Source organism: Anoplopoma fimbria, chromosome 9 (assembly GCF_027596085.1).
Source record: "Anoplopoma fimbria isolate UVic2021 breed Golden Eagle Sablefish chromosome 9, Afim_UVic_2022, whole genome shotgun sequence".
Classification (NCBI taxonomy): Eukaryota; Metazoa; Chordata; class Actinopteri; order Perciformes; family Anoplopomatidae; genus Anoplopoma; species Anoplopoma fimbria.
In genome coordinates, this window is record NC_072457.1 from 21881403 (window position 1) to 21903955 (window position 22553).

Below are 22553 nucleotides of genomic sequence, written 5' to 3' on the forward strand. Positions count from 1 at the left end.
TCCCATGCTGATGAGGAAAAGAATAGAATAGAACAATGATCTTTCTGATGTTGTGGGGGGGGGGTTTGGAAATGTTTCTCTCTGGGGTTTTTTTGTGTGAAAAGTAGGCATTTTTTTTGGGAATTCTTAACCACAAATCTCTACACCTGTCAGGGCCCCCTCGCACGGCCTCCACCCTAAAGAGATGACACCGGCTTATTGCATTCAGCAACCTCCTGTTGTTCCCCGCCGGTCGCTGCCTCTGTGCTCCTGCGTCGCTGTAGTAAAACAATAGAGCGCAAATCTTCCAATCTCCTTAATGTTCACTAATCTAATGAGTGCGGCGGGGATATTAAGCAGATTGCTGAGCATTACGTTCTACCATTAGAGACACACAGCCACCAGCTATTTCAGCACTTCTGGGCCTCTTATTTTTTCTTTCGAAAAAGCTCCCCCCACCCCAAAAAAAATATCTGATTTTACCATTATTCCTCCAGTCTGATCTGATCGGCCCGCTGCGTCTTGGGTAGATTATGATTTGGCGTGAGGGAGAGTGTGGTTACTGCTGAGTGTGGGTGGAAGTGAGTGGGGGTATGTGTGACCGTACATGTGTGTGTGTGTGTGTGTGTGTGTGTGTGTGTGTGTTTGTGTGTGTGTTTGTTTGATAATTACAAGCCAAGTTAATAAAGGGAAACAATTAGGACATAAAAGATTGACGTGGCCCACCGATTTTAATGTCTTGATGAAATCCATTCGACTATATGTGCTTCACACACACACACACACACACACACACACACACACACACACACACACACACACACACACACACACACATATATACATGTACACACTCATTATAGTGGTCTCATTGCTTCCCTCAGGCTCTCCTGACAGGTGTGGCTCCCACACACAGAGATAAACATTCACACACACACACACACACACACACACACACACACACACACACACACACACACACACACACACACACACACACACTCACTAACACAAATCAGGCCCTACAGGGCATTTTCCCTATCCTGGGACTGCACAATGGGCACTTTGTACACCCCCCCCCCCCCCCCCCCCCAACTCCCCCAACTCCCCACCCCGGCCCTTACCATCAACCCCCACCGGCTTCCAGCACATCCCTCTTTAAATGGGAGATTATGCAAATGAGCTCCCAGCACCACGGCACCCCACATATAAGTGATGTGCATTCAGTGAAATCTATAGTCCGTCTATGGGAGCATGCACGGGAGTCAGCGGCATGAATGTTTCTACTCAGTGAGAGGCGGATGTGGCCTAAATACACACAGTGCACGTCCCAGGTGTGTGAACCGTACCACCAATATTTACTCCGTCAGTCACGAGGCTGCAGCGCTCTGTTGTTGCTTTTCAGGGTCTGCCATAAAAAATTTAGAAAATGAAAACACTAAAAATATTTCCTGGGCTTGCAGTCGGCTCTCTAGACTCACGGCTGAGATAATAAAAGACGTTTCTCTGATCTGCAGCAGCTGCGAACCAACCGATGGAAGAGAGCTAACAATATGGCGCTCGAAACAAGCTAATTGAACAAAGCGGTGAGTCGAAAACGTGTGCCGCATTAAGAGGACTACCATTGGTGGAAGAAGTATTCAGTAGTAGATAAACCACCCCATAAAGATACTCCACTATGTAAAAACATGTCAAATGTAGTGCTTGTCATGCCGTAAAACAACCTGCTACATTATTGGATTACTATTATTGATCTATTAATATGTAAATATGACTAATGAGATGAAACCAATTTAATTCATTCGTATAGTAGTTTAATTTACAAAATGCATTATGTTTTATGAACTGATTTTGTGTCCAAATTATAATCCCAAAAGTATAGGAACTATAGATGTTAAATTAAGTAAAAAGTACAATATTCGCTCCTGAAAAGTAGTAATAGTTTTGTAGTGACGCACACTTGAGTAAATGTACTTTATTGAGTACCAATAAAAACAACACAAAGTGGAAATACTACATTTTAGGTAAATATCCAATATTCAAAAAGTTACTACAAAAAATTGACTGAAAAGAACTACAAAGTAAAAGTATTCATGTCAGTGGTTTAGATTTATGTATTAAACTGTAAGATTTCATTAATAGAAATTCTCAAATTATTACGATGCATTGCATTGTATTAGCTGATATAAAACGTTGGTCTGCAAAGAAACTACCGCTGTTGAATAAATAAAGAAGAAGAAGAAGAAGAAGAAGAAGAAGAAGAAGAAGAAGAAGAAGAAGAAGAAGAAGCTTCCCTCACACCTAATAGTAGAACAGGTAAAAGTATGATAAATTTGCAGTACAGGTGGAAGTGTGGGACACAAACACTGTACTAACTTCCATAGGGTTAGGACGATTAAAGATGAACATGCGTGTGTACACACAGACACACACACACACACACACACACACACACACACACACACACACACACACACACACACACACACACACACACACACACACAGACATGCAGGCTTGTTACATACAGCAGTTCGGTTCGGGGTCAGGCCGGGACACAGGTTACCACAGGGTTAAAGCCTCGTGCACATGAGAAAAACAGCAGAAACAGATTTAAGGGAGAGGTGGATGCCAAGAGTGCCATCTGCTTTAGTTACCCCCCCCCTCCAGCTTCCTCTCTCCCCTCTCCCGTTCCTCTCGGCTTTCTCCATCTTTGTCCCTCTGCACATTCCCCCGTTCCCGTCTCCCACCAGAGCCACATACATATTTTGTCAACAGCTAAATATTACCATTCATTATTTGTTTCGCCACACCGCTCCGGCTCCGATGACAAACTCAGATGGTATAGATACGGGGACGGGTGTGGGGGTGGGGGAGAGGGTGTGGAGAGGGTGTGGGGGGGGGGGGTAAGATAAGTCCAAATCTGGCAACCGTCTCAAGTGTAATGACACCTCCATCTCTATGGAAAACCATCCCCTTTTGTCTTCACTTGCATGGGAGCTCTTTCTTTTTACTGTTTTGTTCCCAGAAAACCCATGGAACATTTGCCAACATTTTTAAGAGCTGCGAAAAAGCAGGATTTTTTTTTTTCTTTTTTTCTGCTTTTTTTCTTTTTTTTTTTAAGTCTTCCACCTCGCAGGTGTTTCTTTTTAAGGCGTGCTCGACAATGCCAAGCTCGTCTTGGCTCGTCTTGAATGCCGCGGGCCTCGGGGGGGGGGGGAGAGAGAGAGAGAGAGAGAGAGAGAGAGAGAGAGAGAGAACAAAAAACGAGGTTGGAGAAATCTTATTGATTAGCAGTTGTCGCTTCCCTTTTCTTTATCTCACTGTGGCTCCCCTTTGCTGCCTTGCTCACTCAATCTCCTCAAACTTTTTAAGTTCTGATAGGGGAGATGAGAAGCCTTTGTAGGACAGGCCAAGAGGGAAGAAAGAGAGCTAAATAAATCTTAACTATAACTTGAAACGCTCTGCTCTCTCATAGGAAGTGACAAGACTTGGAACAGCCAAGGAACAAAGCTGCAGCTTTAAGTGAGACTTTTAAAAAATATTACATGAAGAGTATTTACGCACAGGCGTGCAAGCGTTTGAAGTTCTCGTGTCAGAGAGTTCGACCTGCTCGCGGCCTGGATGTGTGGCTTTTATTAAGCGGTGTCTAATATCCCTCAGACCTTCAGGCTAAACACCGGCGTCGACGCTGATTTATGACTCACGCCTACATGTAATACCGAACGCTGGAAAAATAGAGAATAATCAATCTTATCTCATTCTGATGTGCTCATGTTCGTCCGATTAGCATTCTGTGGGGTAATTGACACAATCGTAGCCAAATCTTGGTTCATTAATGTGGAGACAGATTGCTGCTCGTTAGAGCCACCATGTGGCGCAAACACAAACAGCAGCCATCGTGCTGCAAGTGGAGCTGATCACTGTGTAAGCCTCGTTTAGTCCTAACAAAATGTCATGTAGAAAAGGAATAACTACAATAAGTAATAATAATACCATGTTATTGCCCTTGAGAGAGAAGAAATGATTCAGGTTTTTCTTAAATTACAGACAGAATAAACAGGTGGACTGCCAGTTAGGATCAGTGATACGCCGGCTGGATAGAAAGAAACACAGGACAAGAGGGAGGGAGGGAGGGAGAGGGGGAGAGAGCTCAGAGAGAGGGATGAAAAGAGGGAGCCAGGAAAGAAGTACCATCTGTTTTTTAGGGACAAGGAAGATAAAAATGTGAGCAGCGCTCAGAGGCAGAATGTTAGCAGAGACTCAGGGTGTGAGAGGAGTCAGAGTACTGAGGGGGGAGGGAACTACAAGGGCCACGGAGAGGTAAGGGAGAGAGGGCAGATAAGAGCGAGGCAGACAGATGGGAGGCAGGAAGATGAGAGAGGGAGAATGAGTGAGTGAGAGGGAGAGAGAGAGGAGAGGAGAAGGGGACCAGAGATTGGGTCTGGCAGCGGTGCGAGCGCACTGGGCACGCTCACATCGGGAAGGGACATGACTCGACATGCCGGCTCAGCCCAGCTGGGTCAACGCTCTGCACTGCCATGTTGTTTTGGCTTGGCGCTCTCCCCTCCCCTCCACACACACACACACACACACACACACACACACACACACAACAAATCCAGCTCAGCTCAGCTCAGCTCAACCCGTTCTCTCTCTCTCCCCTCGCCTCATATCGAGACACACACTCAACTCGCAGGCAAAAAACGCACACGAGCTCACGCCCAAAATGCCACGGTTTTGGCGAGAGCGGGGCGGGCGGGGGAAGAGAGGGCCCTGGACTAATGGAAACGCCAAACTCGTTACTCTAACGCTGGGTGACAAGGGCACCTTGGGCTGCAGATGTTCCTGCTGATGACAGATGGAGCCCGGCGCTGCCAGGGGACAGTGGGCCAGGCCTGCGCCAGCTCCGTGCCACCTGCACCCCTCCTCTGTACCCCTCCACACAAACCCCAGACACACACACACACACTCGCTCGCTTTCTCGCTTGGCCTATCTCTCTTGAACACTGGGCGCACTGCCCCCCTACACACACCCCCTATGTGTCTCTCTCTCAATCACTCTTCCCCTTTCCCTCACACACACACACACACACACACACACACACACACACACACACACACACACACACACACACACACACACACACACACACACACACACACACTGGCATGCTCCTCTTCCTCCCGTGCCCACCACGAGGATGACTGTTTGTGGACAGATATCTATGACACTGGCAGAATGCGTTGGGTTAAAATCGTGTCTGTATTGGTATTGATCCGATTAGCAGACAGAACGGACTTCATGACCATAATTCAAGATGAGGAAATAAAAAATAAAAATAAAATGAAATGTCCGCTGCAGCTAAATGAGTTTTCCGCAACATTCTGTCAGCGTCATCTGAGTAACGATTGTGACTGAGTGTAATCTGCGGCCATTCCCACTTCTGAGCAGAAAGCGTAGTCCAGATCAGCTAATGCATGATGGGAGACTCTGTAATGATACCATTTATCTTCATGGAAGTGGTGACAGGCTTCTGGAGGTGATTCGCCGGGCCTGGCTCAAAGAGACAGTCCACCAGGATAATTTGCTTCATGCTGTTAGTCGCCAGATTACCAAAGTGTGCTCAGCTGTAGTTTTGATGATGGTTAGGTTTTTCATGAGGCGTCGGCTTTCTTGAATGTCACCAGCGACGCTTTCTCGCTGTGTCGCTACGCGAGGGACAGGAAATGAATCGCAGCGTATAAATTAAAAAAGGTTTAATGGTTCGTTTTACACATATTTAATGTTTTAGAATTATAGCTGACCAAGTGTTGGATAAAAAGGGAAACGGGCTGCAGTGGATGGACACATGAGGCAAACAGAGGGAGGTAAAACCAGGGTTTTTTTTTTTCCTCGCAGAAAATTAGATGCGATGCTGGAAATGTGTTTGCACCGCCACGCCAACTACAAAAATCCAGGCACGTCGACCATCGGCCTCGGATTCCAAGTGTTGAAAGAACACCAAGACACCAGAGATTCATATGTTTGCTGTTTAATAAATTTTGATAAATCTGACCAGACCCGGCAGCCAAAGTTGTGTCTCCAGCTTGGCCCGCTGCGATCTTTCCCACTGGTGGAATTTTTTTGGACTATGATATTGAGCTTCTCCGCAATGATTGTGTATTTTGACATTGAAATCTTCGAGAGGTTTTGCGAGTGGGAGACAACAAAGTGCGTGATCATAGTCAAAGTTTCGTGGGAGCTCCTGAATCTGTCAGCGATAGAAAACAAAACAAAAAGCAGATTCCAATGTGGTTGCAGCTTCTTGGAGTACTACGTACCCATGACCGCGGCGTCTGTGCTGCAGACCCCCCTCCTCTACACTTTCACCGCTCTTGCATCAAGCATGCATCCCTCCCCCCCGTCGCTTTGCCCACTCCATCCAAAAAACCATGTGTGGCGTGTCATTTCAACTCCCTCCACGCTGAAGAAGGGCCCCTAACAAAACAAAACAATTATCTCTCCCCTCGTTAGGACCTGGCTCGCATCCCCTCTCCCTCTCAAAAACGCCCCCCCTTTCCCCCTGCAGGACCCGGCCTCCGCTCTCTCCCTTCCGTAGCCGTCCCTGCGACAATAAGTTGAGCTGAGGGTCTCTTAAGTGCTTCTGGAGTGGAACGCTTAGCTGATTTTAGGCTTCATGTTTCTTTTAGAAGGCCTCCGCGGTAGCAGAAGTGCGCAGGACGGCGAGGAGGAGAGGGCGAGGTGCCCACGAGAGGAACGTTGAGGGAAGGAGAGGAGGAGAGAAGATGACGATGGCAGGTAGTGGTACGAGGCGGCGGCGGCAGCGGCGGGCACTGGTGTGTTCTGGTGAAGAGGAATGGATGGGCTGGCAGCAGGCGAGTGAACAGGTTTCACCGTGCCAGCTCTTAATTACTTTAATTGGAGTCATTAGCTAAGTGAGCATGAGAGACATCACCTGCACGGCACGCAGGACCGCACCTGCCACAGCGACACTGTTATCATCATCATCGCACTCCAGCAGAGCGTTGACGGACAGCTCGTCGCTCGACACTGCCACACTGAGGAAGCACAGCCGGACGCACACAAACACACAAATATGATTCTGCAGGCGAGTGGTCAGCGGTAACAAACATTACAAAAATTTTTTTCCAATGTTTTTTAAAACAATACTAACTTGCTCATATGTACATTGAAGGTAGTTTTTGCTCCTGTCTAACATGCTTTCATTGGAAATCAAACCAAGTCACAAACCTGCCGCTTTAAAGACTATATTAGTAAAAGGAACCCACTTTATTGACTTATTTTAGCACCATATATGCAAATCTTGTACCAGATATAGCTCTAAGCTTGTTTTCATGTAGTAGTCCGGGATCGGAGGCAACAAGTGTTGCGCAGGTTAAAAAGATGAAAGATCAGCTGTATTAAAACCTTAAACTTTGTGAAAATCAGAAACAATGTAACAACAACTGAAAAATAAAACTAAGAAACAAAATAAAAATAAACAACCACCTCGATAACAAACAACAGAATATCAATACTAAATTCTGACAATCCGCAATGCCTTCACTATTAACAGAAAGTTTGTCAATATGAGAAAATGTCCAATACAGACAACTTCAGTGTCTCTAAACTCAGGGACGACAGACCTGATTGTCCTTTTGGAACAGAAGAGCAGAGATTTGTCTAACTCAGACTGAGCTGTAGCCTCATTTACATTCAGATAAACTTTAGAATAAATATTTGCACCAAACCAGGGCTGTGGATTTTGTCTCCCATCGCTTACATCGATTGCATTCAGAAGGGATCTCTTAATGGCCTGTATGAACAAGAGGAATGACTACAGCAAGCGAATCTTCTTCAATGATCATATGGGAACCTGACTTTTAAGATAGCAGCCCCAGACACTAAAACCACTGTAGGATTGTATCCAATGACCACCTCTGACGCGGTCCAGATCCGCAGGCTACACCTTTCTCTGTCCTCCTCTGCACCCAGCAGACAGCCTGGCGGGCGGGCTGGCAGCCAGGCAGAATGGCAGTAGGCTGGCAGGCTTAGCCCGGGGCCACCATCTCCTGCGGAGCCAACTCTGACCAGCTGGTCCGGACTAACACCACAGAGTGAGCAGGCACCGGCGTATCAGCGGGGGGGTACACACCCTCACACCTAGGGCCCGACACCTGCAGCACTAAAACCTGCACTGCTGGGATTAAGGTGAGGAGAATCTGTCTGCTCTGTGACTGAACAGGTCGTCACATTTCTCCTGGCGCTCCCCTTTTTGCCATCCCGGATTCTTTCCTGTGAGCGCATGATGGACCCGTTTCGCTCTCACTTGCCGGCGCCAGATCTGGGAGCCTGATCCGTGGTCCGGGCCCAGTCCAATCCACCATGACGGTTCAGCTACAGCAGAGCCCCAAGCGGCATGGGGAAAAGCTAGTGGGCCGACCTCTTCCAGCACTGTTCAGCTAGCCAGTTAGCTTAGTTTGGTCTACGTGGCCACGGCTTTAGACACAGAAGGATACAAGAGGTGTACAGCATCGAAACAGGTCAACCTGGGAATATTCAAGCCAATTACCAGAACGAACAAAGAACCACGCCTCACGCGGTTAATTAACTGTATCTGCCGGCCTAGAAAAACATATTTCAAAGCAAAACTTCGAAGAAAAGAATTGTGCAAAGGCCTCGAATCGTCCCATCTATAATTCAGCTTCCCCTTGATACACCTTGATTGAACCGATATCGTCTGAGCCCCCCCCCCACACACCCACCTCTACTCCATCACGCACACCTCCCAACCATTTCCACGTCTGACAGTTAAAAGGCCTGCACACAGAGAGAAAGAGCAGGCAGCTCATTGTGCGTTTTAAAGCGCTAACTAGGCCACTTAGCACCCCGTGACGCTGATCTGATCCCCGAGGCGCTGAACTTGGCAGCGGGCCCTCCTTCTTTCGCTCCTTCCTTTCCCCTCGCCATGGGAACCAGGCCATCCTTAATGACGCAGGAGTGCCTCGCCGGATCCCACAATGCAAAGGGGGCTGACATCTGTCTTGCTAAGTGGTGCACTCTCTTGTGCACCTTGTTTGTTCAATCAACAACCCCCCCCCCTCCCCTCTCCTTCCCCTCCCATCACTATGCCCTTTATATGTATTTTGTTTTTTGAAGACCAAAGATTGGAAGAAGAGTTTGGAAAGAACAGATAGTGAGATCATGACACTCCAGCAGCATCATCACAAACACACACACACACACACACACACACACACACACACACACACACACACACACACACACACACACACACACACACACACTGCAGCACAGTGGATTATTACTGATAGAAAGTGCACCATTGTAAAAAGACAGAGATGGATGACTTAGGTTATAATTATAAATTACTCAGATTCTGGCATCAACCTTCCTCACTTTGAGGAATGAGAGTCGCAAAAGCAGAATTCGATCACTATCAAAACCGCTATGCTAGCCTCCCAAACTGTCCACCTTCTGCATATTCTGATAAAAATAAACAGCGCCTGATTAAAAGTGGCCCCTAATTCCTCATAGTTAAGACATGGGCAAATATTTGTCCCATCAATCTTGAAAAATATAGCCATCAACCCGAGATGTTAATCACATGCTAATGGAATCCAAGAGACTCAATGCACCCCCGTAGTGAAATGAACGCTTTCACTTTTTTCAGAAAGCCCACGTGAATGCAAATGGCCATCTAAACAGCCGTTTTGACAGCATGCCAAGGCGTCGTAAAGAGCCCCCTTCTTTATGCTCCTCTGGGAATGTATGTAGGGATGTGTGGGATGAGTTCACTTTACCAGGCCCAGGTGCCAGGGTCTAAATGAATAATAGGTTTTATGGGTCCTAACTGAAAAAAAAAGCACATACGCACATAATCACACATGCCCACTCGCTCAAGTGCATCTGTGGTGAATGATGTTCGAATTCCCACAACTACACTGAAAAGAGATTGGGCATGAGAATAGGTGGTTCCTATACATAATTCAGGGGTCCATGCTGAAACAATTATGTTTACTTACTGCTAAGCACCCGCGCTCAATAGCTCATTTGCTCTCTAGTTCGGTGCTTTCAGATGTAAGTGCTACGTGCTAAAAGTCGTTGGAACGCGGCTTTTTAATAAAATATAGGAGCTGACACTCGAGCGCTTGAATGCGAGAGTGGGCGGGAAAAAAACAACAAATGCTCTTCATGTTTTTACTTGAGCTTTGCATGCTAACTAAATTGCACTTGTAAAACCAACCAGTGTTGGCAGCAAACTAATTAACGACGCCACAGCAGAGGGAATGTGGACAAATAGGACGTTTTAATGACAATATTACGGATCACAATATTTCAGTTTAGATCCATCTTAACACATTTTTGAACAGCAGCACAAGTCCAGTGGGGACAGCTCCGTCAGTTGCTACAGAAATTTGCATGACCAAAATATAGGTCATTTTGTCAGCAATCAGTGGTGGAATAAACCACCAGAATAGTTTACTCTGAATAACACATTCAGACTCTTAAACAAATGAATACAGATATAAATACTCATTAAAGGTGACTCAATAATTATCACGGCCAAGTCCATATCTTGGCTGTGATGTGAGAATAACGGGGTGTCGGTCCACTTGAAAATCTTCCCCGGTAACACGGTTACAGGTGTGTGGACGCCGCAGCCTCGGCACTCTTTTCCTCCCGGCCCGTCTCGCACTTGCACTCCTCCACCACCATCACCAGCTTCTCCAGGACTTTGGCTCCGCAGCGCAGGGGCACAGCCACGGTTAAAGCTTTGGACGGGGCGCAGCGGGAGCAGGGGGCCCGGTGGCGGAGGGCCCCCGTCCCGGTGCCCGGCCCAGCAAACTCCCCCTCGGACGGGACGAACAGGGAGCTGCACTGGCCGAAACACAGCTTGTTGTGCACTGTTACTGTGTCACATCCATCCGCCGTCACGCGCTGGGAGAGGGGGGGACAGAGAGGAGCGACATTAGGCAATATTGTCAGAGTTAATATACCTCTGAGGGTGTAAAAATCAACACTGTGTGTTTATGTAACTCATCACCATCACAGCTAATCCTCCACCAGCGCCATAATCAGCTTTATGAGTGAGCAGACAGATTATTGCCACTGAAAAATAAACACTTTGCATTGCTTTCTTCTATTTGACTGTAAAGAAAAGCTCATTTGGATGCTATTGGCCATGTGTGGCACAGACGTCTACTTAGCAGAGAAGGGAAATCAAACCCTCTTACCTGAGTGAAAGGTACCGCAGTGCACGTCTGTTTAGTGTCCTTCAGGTTGATTGGCAGGGACACGCTAATCTTCTCTCCTTTATTAATGGATCTCTGCCACATCTGCAGGCCTTGCCTCTTCTTCAGTTCCATCTCAGTGGGGCTTTTAGAGTGCAGGAGACGTAGCGGATTCACTGGGGCCTTGGGGGCCAGAGCCGGACCTGGACGCCCCTGAGACAAAAAAGCAGGGAAGGACATTCTGGAACTGAAGGAGGGTGCCCTTCTGGGGGTGAGTCCTCCTCTGATGAAGCCTGACTGGGCCACGGCACGGGGGTCCAGCTGCACAACCTTCACTATTCCCCGGACAGGTTCACCGGGTCCGCTTCCAGACGATTCAAATTCCACTCTTGACCCTTTAATAATGTTGTCAAAAGAATTGTGAGGGAACGCAAAAGCTACAGCTGTCCAACTGGACAAAAAAACGAAGCTGATGGGGCGAGCCATTCTTTGACACGATTCTCAAAATAGAATTGATTCAATTTGTTTCCAAAACTGACTAAACAAACTAAAAAGTTACAGCAAAAAAAAGAATCTTTGTCTGGTGTTACGGTTCAAGGTTCCAAATGGTAACCTTGCTGTCAGTGCTTTAGTCGGTGCTGTGGAGAGAGTCTTTTATATAGGTCGCTGCTAGTTCTCACCTGTGTTTTAATGCAGAGAAGGTGTCACATTTCCCACACCAGACCAGACTTCACAACAAGCTTTAAACTGCAGGTCGTGGATGGTCGCCAGACCGAGAGGATTTCAGTTTCAAGGTGAGTGTGGTCATAAAATAAAAAAATAAAAAAAACATCTGAAGAGGTCGTTTGATCCTTGAGGTTCAAACCAACCTGGATATAGATTTTTTTAATGATTATTATTTTGCTACGAATTTTAGTTATTTAGAAAACTTTTATTTATTTTTAAGTTTATTTTTAATCCACTTCGGGCATGAACACAATTCTTCCAGAAGATATTTCCACATTTGATGTTTTAATGTGATAAAAGCTACCATATCACTCGAAAGTTTGTGACATTGACAATGGTTGAGATCCTGTGACGGCAATAATATGCCATGTTATTCCTTTAAAGCCACAAACGAACAGCATCCTGATTACTGCTAGTGACTACAGAATATCTGAAATCATTACAAAGTAGAATATGCTGAAAACATGCACTGAGGGAATTTAATAGATACCCAACTTGCAGACCAGTGGCTTCTTTTCAACCACTCACCGTTAAAACAGCTAACTTGATGTAGGGGATAATCTTTTACGAAACTCAAACTATTTGGAGTCCCATGCCCAACGCTTCAGGAAAACTGCTGACTCAACAAGGTGTCCCTGTTACCTTTGGCTGTAAAGCAATAATGACTTTATGTTCTCTGTGTAAACAAGCCGTCTCCTGTCCATTTATTCCCACAAGCCTCTCCTCCGCCCCTCCCTTGACGTCCCATCATTACACCATTAGACTTCAGTGTGCTCCGTCACCCGTGACCTGATCACACACCGGCTGCTGAGGGCCGACAATGTTACGACAGAAAGGGTGTTTGACTTTCTCATAGAGACCTTGGTGTTTACAGGCACTATTCCACGTCTGTTTCCCATCATCCACCACTTGACATTATGGTTCATATTAGGCGCATAAAGGCAAAGGTTAATTACTTAAACATGAGTACTTCCTCACGTTCACTGACCTAGGACTTTAACACACTGGTTGGTGAGGTCTATAGTTACTTGATTATGCAAACTTGCAATATTAGAAGTAATGTAGAATTTGTGAGGATGTGATCAGTGTTACAGTAATGTAGGAAGATCACTTTTTCGAGCTGCAGATTAAATGTTTTCCACAAGAGGGCAGAGTTGTATCAGTATTATCTCCCCAGACAAGCAGACAGCTCTCTCACTATTATAGACAGCCTGTTTTCAATGAACTATAGATGGCATTTTAAGGAAAAAACTTTTTCATGTTTCTCACGCACACTTAGAGGATAGGTTTACTGTTTTTCAACAAATCACTGTATTGTAATGCTGACTCCCTTTTTATTTTTTACAGTGCAAAGCCTTAGTGATGAACTTTTTCAACACAGTTCACTGTTGCTGAGGCCTTCACAATCATGAGGAATCCTACTGTCAGAAAGGGGAAACACGGTTTAGAGTTGAGATGTTTTTTTGTCTTTATGAGAAACAGGCCAAACACACCTCTTTCTCTCTGGATTATTGACTTTATTTTACAGCCGCTGTTACAGCCAGGACAATTAAAGTCAATAAAACAAGACTAAAAAAAGCACATGCATGGTTTAACACAGTACGAGTACAAAGCTACTAAGGAAACTATTTACCTTGTACCATGGATTTTTTTTTATTGTATGCTACCTATTGGATTTTGAACAAAGACTACAATCTAATTGTTGTTTATTTGTGTAAAGTGAGCTTTGCTGCTCAGGCATACAGTCTGTAGATAAAATAAAATTAATGTAAAAATGAGCTGTTCTTGAAGAAAGGGTTTTTCAAGGGTTATTTGTGAGACAAAGGGTTCCATTAAGAACCTTTTTCCAAACAAAGAACCCTTTTTGGAAGACAGAGGATTCTTCAAGGATTCTTCAAGGAAGCATGTGTTAAAAGCGAACACCCACAATCCAGCCCACACAACCCCATAATCTAGATGAAACCCCTGGAATATAAAAGGGTAGGATATGGCTGCCCCGTTTTAGCCGATAAATCAACTAATTGGTCGTTTTGGTCTTAGTCGACTAGGATTTCCTTAATCGATGAGTAATTTTTTATGCCTTTTCATGTTAAATTACTTTTTACCAATAAACTTGTGAGCACCTCTCTGGTACCCACAATATTTAAAATGACGCTTTTGTGAGATTCTTTGTGGTGAAACTCAGTTTTACAGATCTGTTCATTAAATCAATGATTAGTTGACAAAATTGTACGAGTGTTTGTCGTCAAACTATTTTATTGCTTTGGTCGAGAACAGACCTGGTTCTTGATAGAAACACCTTGGTGGGTTCTAGATGAAACCCTTGGAATATAAAAACCTGGGTGGGTTCTTTTTAGCACTCTTGGAAGGTAGAAAGGTTCAAGAGGTCCAAGTATGGAACCTTTATTAGGGGTTCTACCAGGAAGAGTTTTCTTGTGAGGACAAGCTGAAGAAATATGGTTCTAGTTAACACTTCTATTTCTATGCGAATGTGTCCTATTAGTTACCATGAAAGCACTTTAAAGATCTGTAACATGAAACCTGTGAGGGGCAGCATATTTCTAAAGCAAAAAATTATTCAGAATATACTCATATAGGTATGAAGTGCCACAAGCATGACTTGCATCTTATCTCGACTTCACTTAATATGCTCCAGTTTGACTTTTACAAGAGTGCCCACGGACTGACATTAAAACCGCCTAACCTAGAAAAAAACATTATGAAGCACAGTCGCATGTTGCGTTTTACTGCTGTTCCAACCGTTTTATGATGACAGTAAGAGGGACAACATTTCCAGATCATGACGCCATTGAGGAGGGTCATCAGGTAGCTATCTCACAGCATGTGACCGGATAACCTGCTGCCAGCAGTGAGCACACATTAAACTTCACTAACTACCCCACTAAACACACACACACACACACGCACACACACACGCACGCTGACACATTCACTGTAATCGACCCTGTCTGATGCAAACTGCCCTGTAACGTATTAGCAGCAATAAACCTGTTGAAATGTAATTTACTTACATTACATGACGCAAATCAAAGCAGCTCTGACCAGAAGGCCAGACCATATGGAACACACTCACCTTTCCATTCCCCCCATGTGATTTAATAGCAGCTCAATGATATTATTTATAACAACACACAGGCTGTTGAGGGATTTAGTGGAACTAATATGAGCTGCCTGTTTGTGACTGGGAGAATTTATATTAAACACTGATGGATACTGTGAGGCATAAATGTACCTATCGGTGCCATAACATCCAATGCCTCATTTTTCTTACTCAGCATGTGAAGGTAAAATGTGTGTAGTTCCTTAATCTGTGAAATAGGCCATCATTCTTGACCATCGATCACCTTTAAATTCCCAGTCCCCTTTTCCACCTTTAAACATGCATTAACATATTTTTTAGCCACATGGGGAAGAAGACAAACATGCACACATTGAGGATTTTTTATAACCAGTCATACTTAATGTGGATTTAATGACTAAGTGGGTAAAGGCAAATAATAGAACAGCCAGGCGTGTGTTCAGAATATCACATCCCTTTACTGTGAGGCATGCCTTTCAAACCAGGAAAAGACAGGACCAATTTACGATAAACAAATATCTATCAAGATATCAGTATAATATCAATAGCCAACTTGATATTAATTTATTGATGTACATTTGCTAATAGTGTGGCACTAAAATGCAAAAGCCTAACAGATGAGTGGCTACCTGTACATAAAAAGGAACAAACACGATAATAAATCGCTGCAATAAAACCTTCATTACCATTATGCTACAATTCAGAACTTCCTTACAGAAACTGCAATCATAAAACACCAGGGCGGGCCACAACAAAAACCAGCACTGGCTTACCTGAGGCCAGCAGAAGGCGGGAGTCCTTTAGCTTTGACTTTGACACCTCGATAGTCCGCCTCCCCGAGACCTTACCAATTTTTGAAGACATTTCTTATAAAAGTAAACTTGGTGTGCATCTCGGGGAAAATGCCTACATGCTTTGCAAAACGAGTCTCATACTTTATATTCAGTCCACTTGAACTTCCCACAACAATTGCTGTTGAGTGAGCGGGATCTCGGTGATAGTAGCTGGGAAAGTTGAGTGGCATGTCCCTCCGTCGGCTCTTTAGGTGGCACTGAATGTGAGAGTAGCTTAAACATGTCCTCGTCAATACATCCTCTAAAGGTGTGCTTTTTAAAAAATAAGCGGTTCAAAGTTAGCTGTTGAGCCATGTTTAATTCAGCAGAAGCTGCTAGCTAGACGAAACTGAGTAGAACTACTTGCGTCGATTGCGGCGCGCAAACGTGATATAGCTTAAAGTGACAGTTCCCCCGAAAATGTTTACCTGTAGTGCTTTTAATCAATCTCTAGTTGCCTAGTTTTGAAAATATTGTCCATAGAGATGTCTGCCCTCCCTCCAAACTAATGGGACCATATGGCACTCGGCTTCTGGTGTTCAAAGCGCCAAAAGTATACCGTTGAACACTTATAAATAGCACTACAGGTAAGAGGTTGATTTGGGGGTGAACTGTCCCTTTAACGTTCCTCACGTTAAAGTATCCCTTTAACGTGAGGAACGTTTGAAATGATTTATTATTAAACTTATTAAAAAATGGTGGACATTCCACACTTGATTAGTTTAAATTCTCATAGGTGATGGTTTATTGTTTTTTTCACGCTTTGTTCAGAATCTGTGGATTGTTTTAAATGAACGATTATCCTATGATATAGTTTTATATTACATGTTTACTTATACAACATATGAAAACATTCCAAAGAAGACCAGAATCACAGTGTAAATAAAAGAAGGTGATATTGTGATATTTATTATTGCAATATGATCAAACATACAAAAATATATTCATTATATTACAGCTTGCAGTGAAAGTGAGAGACATAAACAACCGACACGACTTGTGCAGATCCTTTCTGCCATGTGCATCATTACATATTACCAACGATATGTATCAGCACATACAATGACCCCTTTTAAAACATAAATAAATCACAGTATATATGTGTACAGATATAGTTCTGAAACTAAGAACATAGTAGATGCATTGACTACCTCTCCATTGGAATGCTCTGCATAATGCATGTAGAGCATTAAAAGTTTGTCTGTCTGATAATCAGTCTGTTTTGAATCAAAAAAAAAAAAAAAAACTTCATACATATAAAAACTGCTTATGCCTGCAAGTACGATTCCTCCACTGATTGATTACAATGTCGTTATCTCCTTCCCAACAGGAAATATCACTCCTTATGGCCAATATTCTTGTAGAGGACCAACGAAACCACCATGGCAGCAACCTGTAAAGACAAAAGTTCATCAACACATTATCCAAACACAGTGTAATGGATCTGAGCTACGGGCTACAGACTGTACAAGTTTAATAAAGTTCTGTAGGATATACTGTGCACAAACACAGATTTCTAAATAACCCATGCACTGTGTCACATTTGAACCATTTTCAAGTTCAGTGCTCTCAACGTCATATCACAAGCAATGAAACTGTGATTCTCATTTGATAAATTGTAATTAGAAAAATATGAATTATAGCCACTTTAGAGGTCACTATGTTTCCATAGACAAGTGGTGTAACAAGTTATCAGTATTGCTATTTGCAGACCATTTCACAGTGGGTTTCAGTTTATTTCCTGTGTATGTGAATGTCATCAGCTTACAGGAAGTAAACATGGATCAGAGCTGTTGCCTAGCAACGCAACTCTGGTCTATATTTATCAGGACATGGCAATATGAAAGATAAAGTAAATTAAATGACAATTTAGTTATTTAATTTTAATCAAATACCGATCAATAAAAAGCAACTGTGGCAAAGTACATAGCACTCTTCTAGACTGAGAAAATGTCTCTTTGATACCGATACCTCAAGAGCAGCGATTCCTAGAGCAACGGCTGCAATGATCACAGCGTTGTCCTCTATCAGCTGAAGCAGCATTGTAAAGCAGCCATCAATCCTCTGGAAGAGAAACAGCAGGTTTTTGGAGAGATTAGGGGTGACTGTTGCATTTCGTCACAATGAATGGTATTATTGCTCACAAGCAGTGAATGTAACCAAGAGTAGAGTGGTTTCGTACCGAAAGATGGGCTTGGTTTGTGGTGCACACGGCGATGGTTTCATTGCAACATGTGAATGGATAAAGATTTCCGCTGTTATTGTAAAAAGGGGAGTCATAGAAATCTGTGTAGTTCTTGTATCCGCAGCACTCAAACTAGAAGGAAACCACAACAAGTGTTAGTCACAAATCTTAACAAAAACGCAATTTAATAGTCTTAACTTCACTGCTGTGATGCTTAAGTGTTGACAAAGTTGTGGACTATAATAATTTAAAAGCAAATAATACGTTTACGTGTTTAAACATTCCCATAAAATTTGGTAAAGAAGACAGTTTTGGTCATCGGCATATGGCTTTTACTCTTTTCAATGTAACAAAGTAACGTTTGTGTTCTTACTGTAAATCCACAAAGCATATTCAAGTAATCAAATATGTGTTAGTGTTGGCTGAGGTGTGTGATAAAATAGACACTAATTTTGTCTCAAAAATTGCATCAAACGTGCTTACATCTCAGGACTTTTGATTTGCTTAAAAGATTAAAGATTAAAAATGCATTACCTCCTCCATGGTGGCGTTCCAGAGAGAGGTGAAACTGTCACTGCGTCCATACCCGTTTCTAATGCTTGTTCTAACTTCGTCCTCCAGATGATTGAGAATCTGCTCAGCCTGAGGAGGACACAATTTTTCAGCAAAGCTCTTCAGGGTTCTTCAAACTAAATTTGACCACATTAGAAGTATTGCCAAGTGGATCCTGTTTTTGCTCTTGAGAGCCCCTTACCAAACCATTGAAGACGAGCAGCACCACAGCTCCTGCAACCTCGATGAGGAAGATAATCAGCACAATGCTGAAGAACTGGATGGTTGAGAAAATGAAAAATAATACTGTTAAACTCTCACTGTGGGGCGTTTTAACCTGCAGAAACATTGTGTATCCATGAAACCTCACCAACAGAGTGAGAAGCAGACCTGGACAAAGTGCATTTAGGCAGATTTAAACCTCAGAAGAAAGACAACAAACCTAAATCTAAATGGTAAAATATTCAGCACATTCACAACAGGACTGAATGAGAAGGTATTCTGCTTGATTTCATATTAAAATAATATCCAATTCTTATTTAAAAATATTGATATTTTAAAAGAAGGTTTTATCTCATTTGAACATACCTCATACTATCACAAATAAGAATTTAATTAAATTGTATCTCATTAAATCAGATTATATTAGATATTTAATTTAATATTGTCGATTATGTTTAAAGCAGCTAAAGGGGGTCTGAAAGGTTGTGGCATTGTTTCAACCATAAACAAGAACAGATGTTATTTTTCTACAAACTTTTCTAAAAACGACAAGTAGATGTGCAATATTTTTGAACAAGTTCCTATTCAGTCCTATCCAGTGCAGTTGATCTATCAAACATGGCTCACCGTCAGCAGCATACACCTGCTCTCCCTCACAGCTCCGCAGCAGCCCAGGAAGCCAATGACCAGCAGCACGGCGCCCACTGCGATGAGCAGGTAGCTGACATTAACCAGCTGGGATAACCCAGATGGCGCGTCCTCCACATCATTCAGCAAACCCAGCAGAGAACCACTGTCCACCTTCACCCACACGCCCACACCTAGGATGCACGCACCTGCCAACTGTGTGTTGAGTGAGGAAAGAATAGAGAGAAAGAATAAAGTAGACAGAGAGAGAGAGAGGATACAAGGATGTAAATAATAATAATAATAATAATAGTTTATAAAGGAAAATGCAAAATCTAAAAAAAGGATTTGTTCTGTGATGAACTGTGGATATGAGAGGTAGCAAGTGATCACAAGTTCAGCCTGAGAATTATTTAGAATGTTTAAAAAATTTAAAAATAGTTAATAAAATAATAATATTTTTGGAAATGAGCTGATTTGCTTATGTGCCTACAGCAAATACAAAGCTACAGCCAGCTACTGGTTAGGTTAGCTTAGCATAAAGACAGGAAGCAGGGTTACATACACCTTAACCAAGTTAGTTTGTTGCCTTAACCTAAAGCCAGTGACAGCACAGTAGTACTACCAAATACTAGCTAATGACAGCACAGTAGTACTACCAAATACTAGCTAATGACAGCACAGTAGTACTACCAAATACTAGCTAATGACAGCACAGTAGTACTACCAAATACTAGCTAATGACAGCACAGTAGGGCAGGACTTGGAAGAACTGTCTTTGAGAAGGAAAATCTTCATGCTAAGCTAAGCTAACGGTCTCCTGACTGTAGCTTCATCTTTAGCTTACAGACACAAGAGTGGTATCAGTCTTCTCGTAAAGCTCTTGTGTTTTTCCCCAAAAGGTCAATTTTCTTCTTTCAGCTATAACTGAATATAGGAAGTACACAGCTAACATATAGCTGTAAAGGAGAATTTTATACATAAAGCCAAAGTGAGAAACTCTCTAGTGCTCTCTTGTCTGTTTTCTTCAGGAACCAATCCAACATGAAAAAAAACTGGGCAACAGAAGTCGAAAAGAAGCCGTTTCATTTTTTTTACCACTTACAAAGATGCCGCCATTGAAGATAAACATCATGATCTTGAGAAAGCCGGAGCAACACATCTTGGCGTTTGTTATTTCTTCTTTTTGTCACCCTTAAATAAAAAAAGAGAAGGAAAAAGTTTGTTAAACTGAGCCGATTCTTAAATTATAGTATTATTGGTCACACTTCCTTATTTATCTCTTAGGGGATTTTAGTTAGCTGCACAACTTTGCATTTTACCTCTCATAGGAAAATCAATGGTTTGGGGATGGCTGAGGGCCAGCATGGGTCAAAACATCATTTGCTTTGGTTATACATTAACAACAGCAACTGGAAACACAAATGGGGGCTCAATCTCCTTTAAAAGTGGCAAGTTTGTCCTGCTGACGTAATCCCCGGGTTTCGGTTCATGTTTGAGATAAGTTGCTCATTCATATCAACACTTAATAGTTTTTATTTTTATTTTGCCTCGCAATGTGAGTTGCCTAGTTATTTAAAGGATTAGCAAGCACACATTTAAGTCACGTGATGTGTTTGTGGGTTTCCTCTTCATACATATGTCTCCATCTGATCAAGATGGAGAAAACTTACTTCCTCCAGCGCTGAGCTTTTTTGCTTTTCATTGTAAATCTGTATGAGCTGTTTTATAGTACTGTGGGGGCTCTCTTTCAATTTTATCATCAAATTATAACCCCTAAATAAATCACTGGCTACTAATAGTGTCTTTTCTACACTGTTAAATGTGTTCACAACTTGAAAAGCAAAATGCCATAACATTTAAAAAGGTGCCAAGTAAGTTTAGGTCATGGACATGTTGTCATTATATGGTTGAAATTATTAAAATGTCCTTGGATGAGTTAACAATTAGGTCATTAAGAAAAGGTCATCTTATCAGCTTACTGGTTGTCACACTGCAAGTAGCCCAGAAAAGCCATAAAAACACACAACCTTGCACAACTTTGTTTCTGTCAATTCTCTTTGTCAGAGATATGGGCTCAGTTTTATAGTCACTGATCTTTTTTTGGTCTTCCTTATTGCAGCTTTGGCTGTAATATTCACTGGAAACCAAAAGGCCATAAATGCTTTTATATCACCAGCAAAATCACATGTTGATTGGATGCGTTTAACGGAGTCCTATTTTTAATACAACTTGAGAGAGAGTCAGAGAACATTTAAAATGTCCTACATCAGCTCTGTTATTTGAAATGTAGAGTGTTTTTTTAATATACTATTTAAGAGAACTGAGTTTGCGTTCTTGGGGAAACAAGTTTGTTGGTAATTATATTTTACTTTCGTAGTAATCTGCCTCTGCACTATACCTTTGCTCTGGCTTATGCTTTGAGATGCTTGTTTAAGAAAGGAGATGCACTTATGACTTCTGGTGACTAGTAGTTCTCTTGAATACCTATGTTGAATACACTTCCTGTAAGTCGCTTTGGATAAAAGCGTCTGCTAAATGACTGTAATGTAATGTAATGTATATTATATTATATCAGTGTAAATACATTACAAGGGAACCCATTCAAATATGACAACTACTCAAACAAATTAACAACAACCAGGTTAACAGCTATCTCAAGGTAATAATGATTGATTAGGGGGAAATATCAATGATCAAACTCAAAGCATTGTTCTTTCATCTTCCTTTAGTTCTATTACTTAAATAGCTGGAAAGGTTCTCTTTGGCAAAAACATACTGGATCATGTCATATGTTATTTTGCCATAATGTGTTTTTAGGTGAGTTTATATGAAACATAAAAAAGGTTTTTGGTTGTTTACAATATAGTTGGATAATTTATTTAAAAAGTATGAAAAAGCATGAAGCTCTTACCTTTGCAGCTCTGTATGTCTGTCCGCTCTAGTCTGATCGATCAGGAGTGTCTGCTCAACAAGGCTTTCACATGTCCCTTTATCTTCTCACAGGCCACACACACACACATATACAAACACACACACACACAGATAAAAAAAAAAAGGGGGGGGGGGG

General features: G+C 42.7%; 2 protein-coding genes across 2 annotated transcripts; both read right to left on the bottom strand.

The window, feature by feature from the left end:
* Positions 1–10645: 10645 nt before the first annotated feature.
* dand5 (DAN domain family, member 5) lies at positions 10646–11724 on the bottom strand. Its single transcript, XM_054604308.1, has 2 exons — positions 11242–11724; positions 10646–10945 (listed from the first exon to the last, which is right to left on the bottom strand). Exons 1-2 carry the CDS (start codon positions 11722–11724, stop codon positions 10646–10648), a joined length of 783 nt encoding a protein of 260 aa, XP_054460283.1.
* A 5054-nt stretch (positions 11725–16778) lies between these two features.
* On the bottom strand, positions 16779–22476 carry tspan34a (tetraspanin 34a). Its single transcript, XM_054604622.1, has 8 exons — positions 22398–22476; positions 20589–20677; positions 19484–19699; positions 18837–18911; positions 18617–18724; positions 18080–18214; positions 17869–17961; positions 16779–17290 (listed from the first exon to the last, which is right to left on the bottom strand). The coding sequence occupies exons 2-8, from the start codon at positions 20643–20645 to the stop codon at positions 17234–17236; spliced, it is 741 nt and encodes a 246-aa protein (XP_054460597.1). The 5' UTR covers positions 20646–20677; positions 22398–22476; the 3' UTR covers positions 16779–17233.
* Positions 22477–22553: the final 77 nt, after the last annotated feature.

Coding starts and splice junctions, on each gene's coding strand:
- dand5 (XM_054604308.1), bottom strand. CDS start 11,724: ATGGCTCGCCCCATCAGCTTCGTTTTTTTGTCCAGTTGGACAGCTGTA. Junction 10,946..11,241: donor CTGCGGTACCTTTCACTCAG/GTAAGAGGGTTT, acceptor CCCCTCTCCCAG/CGCGTGACGGCGGATGGATG.
- tspan34a (XM_054604622.1), bottom strand. CDS start 20,645: ATGTGTTGCTCCGGCTTTCTCAAGATCATGATGTTTATCTTCAATGGC. Junction 18,912..19,483: donor GCAGGTGTATGCTGCTGACG/GTGAGCCATGTT, acceptor TCAACCATCCAG/TTCTTCAGCATTGTGCTGAT. Junction 18,215..18,616: donor GGAACGCCACCATGGAGGAG/GTAATGCATTTT, acceptor GTTTCCTTCTAG/TTTGAGTGCTGCGGATACAA.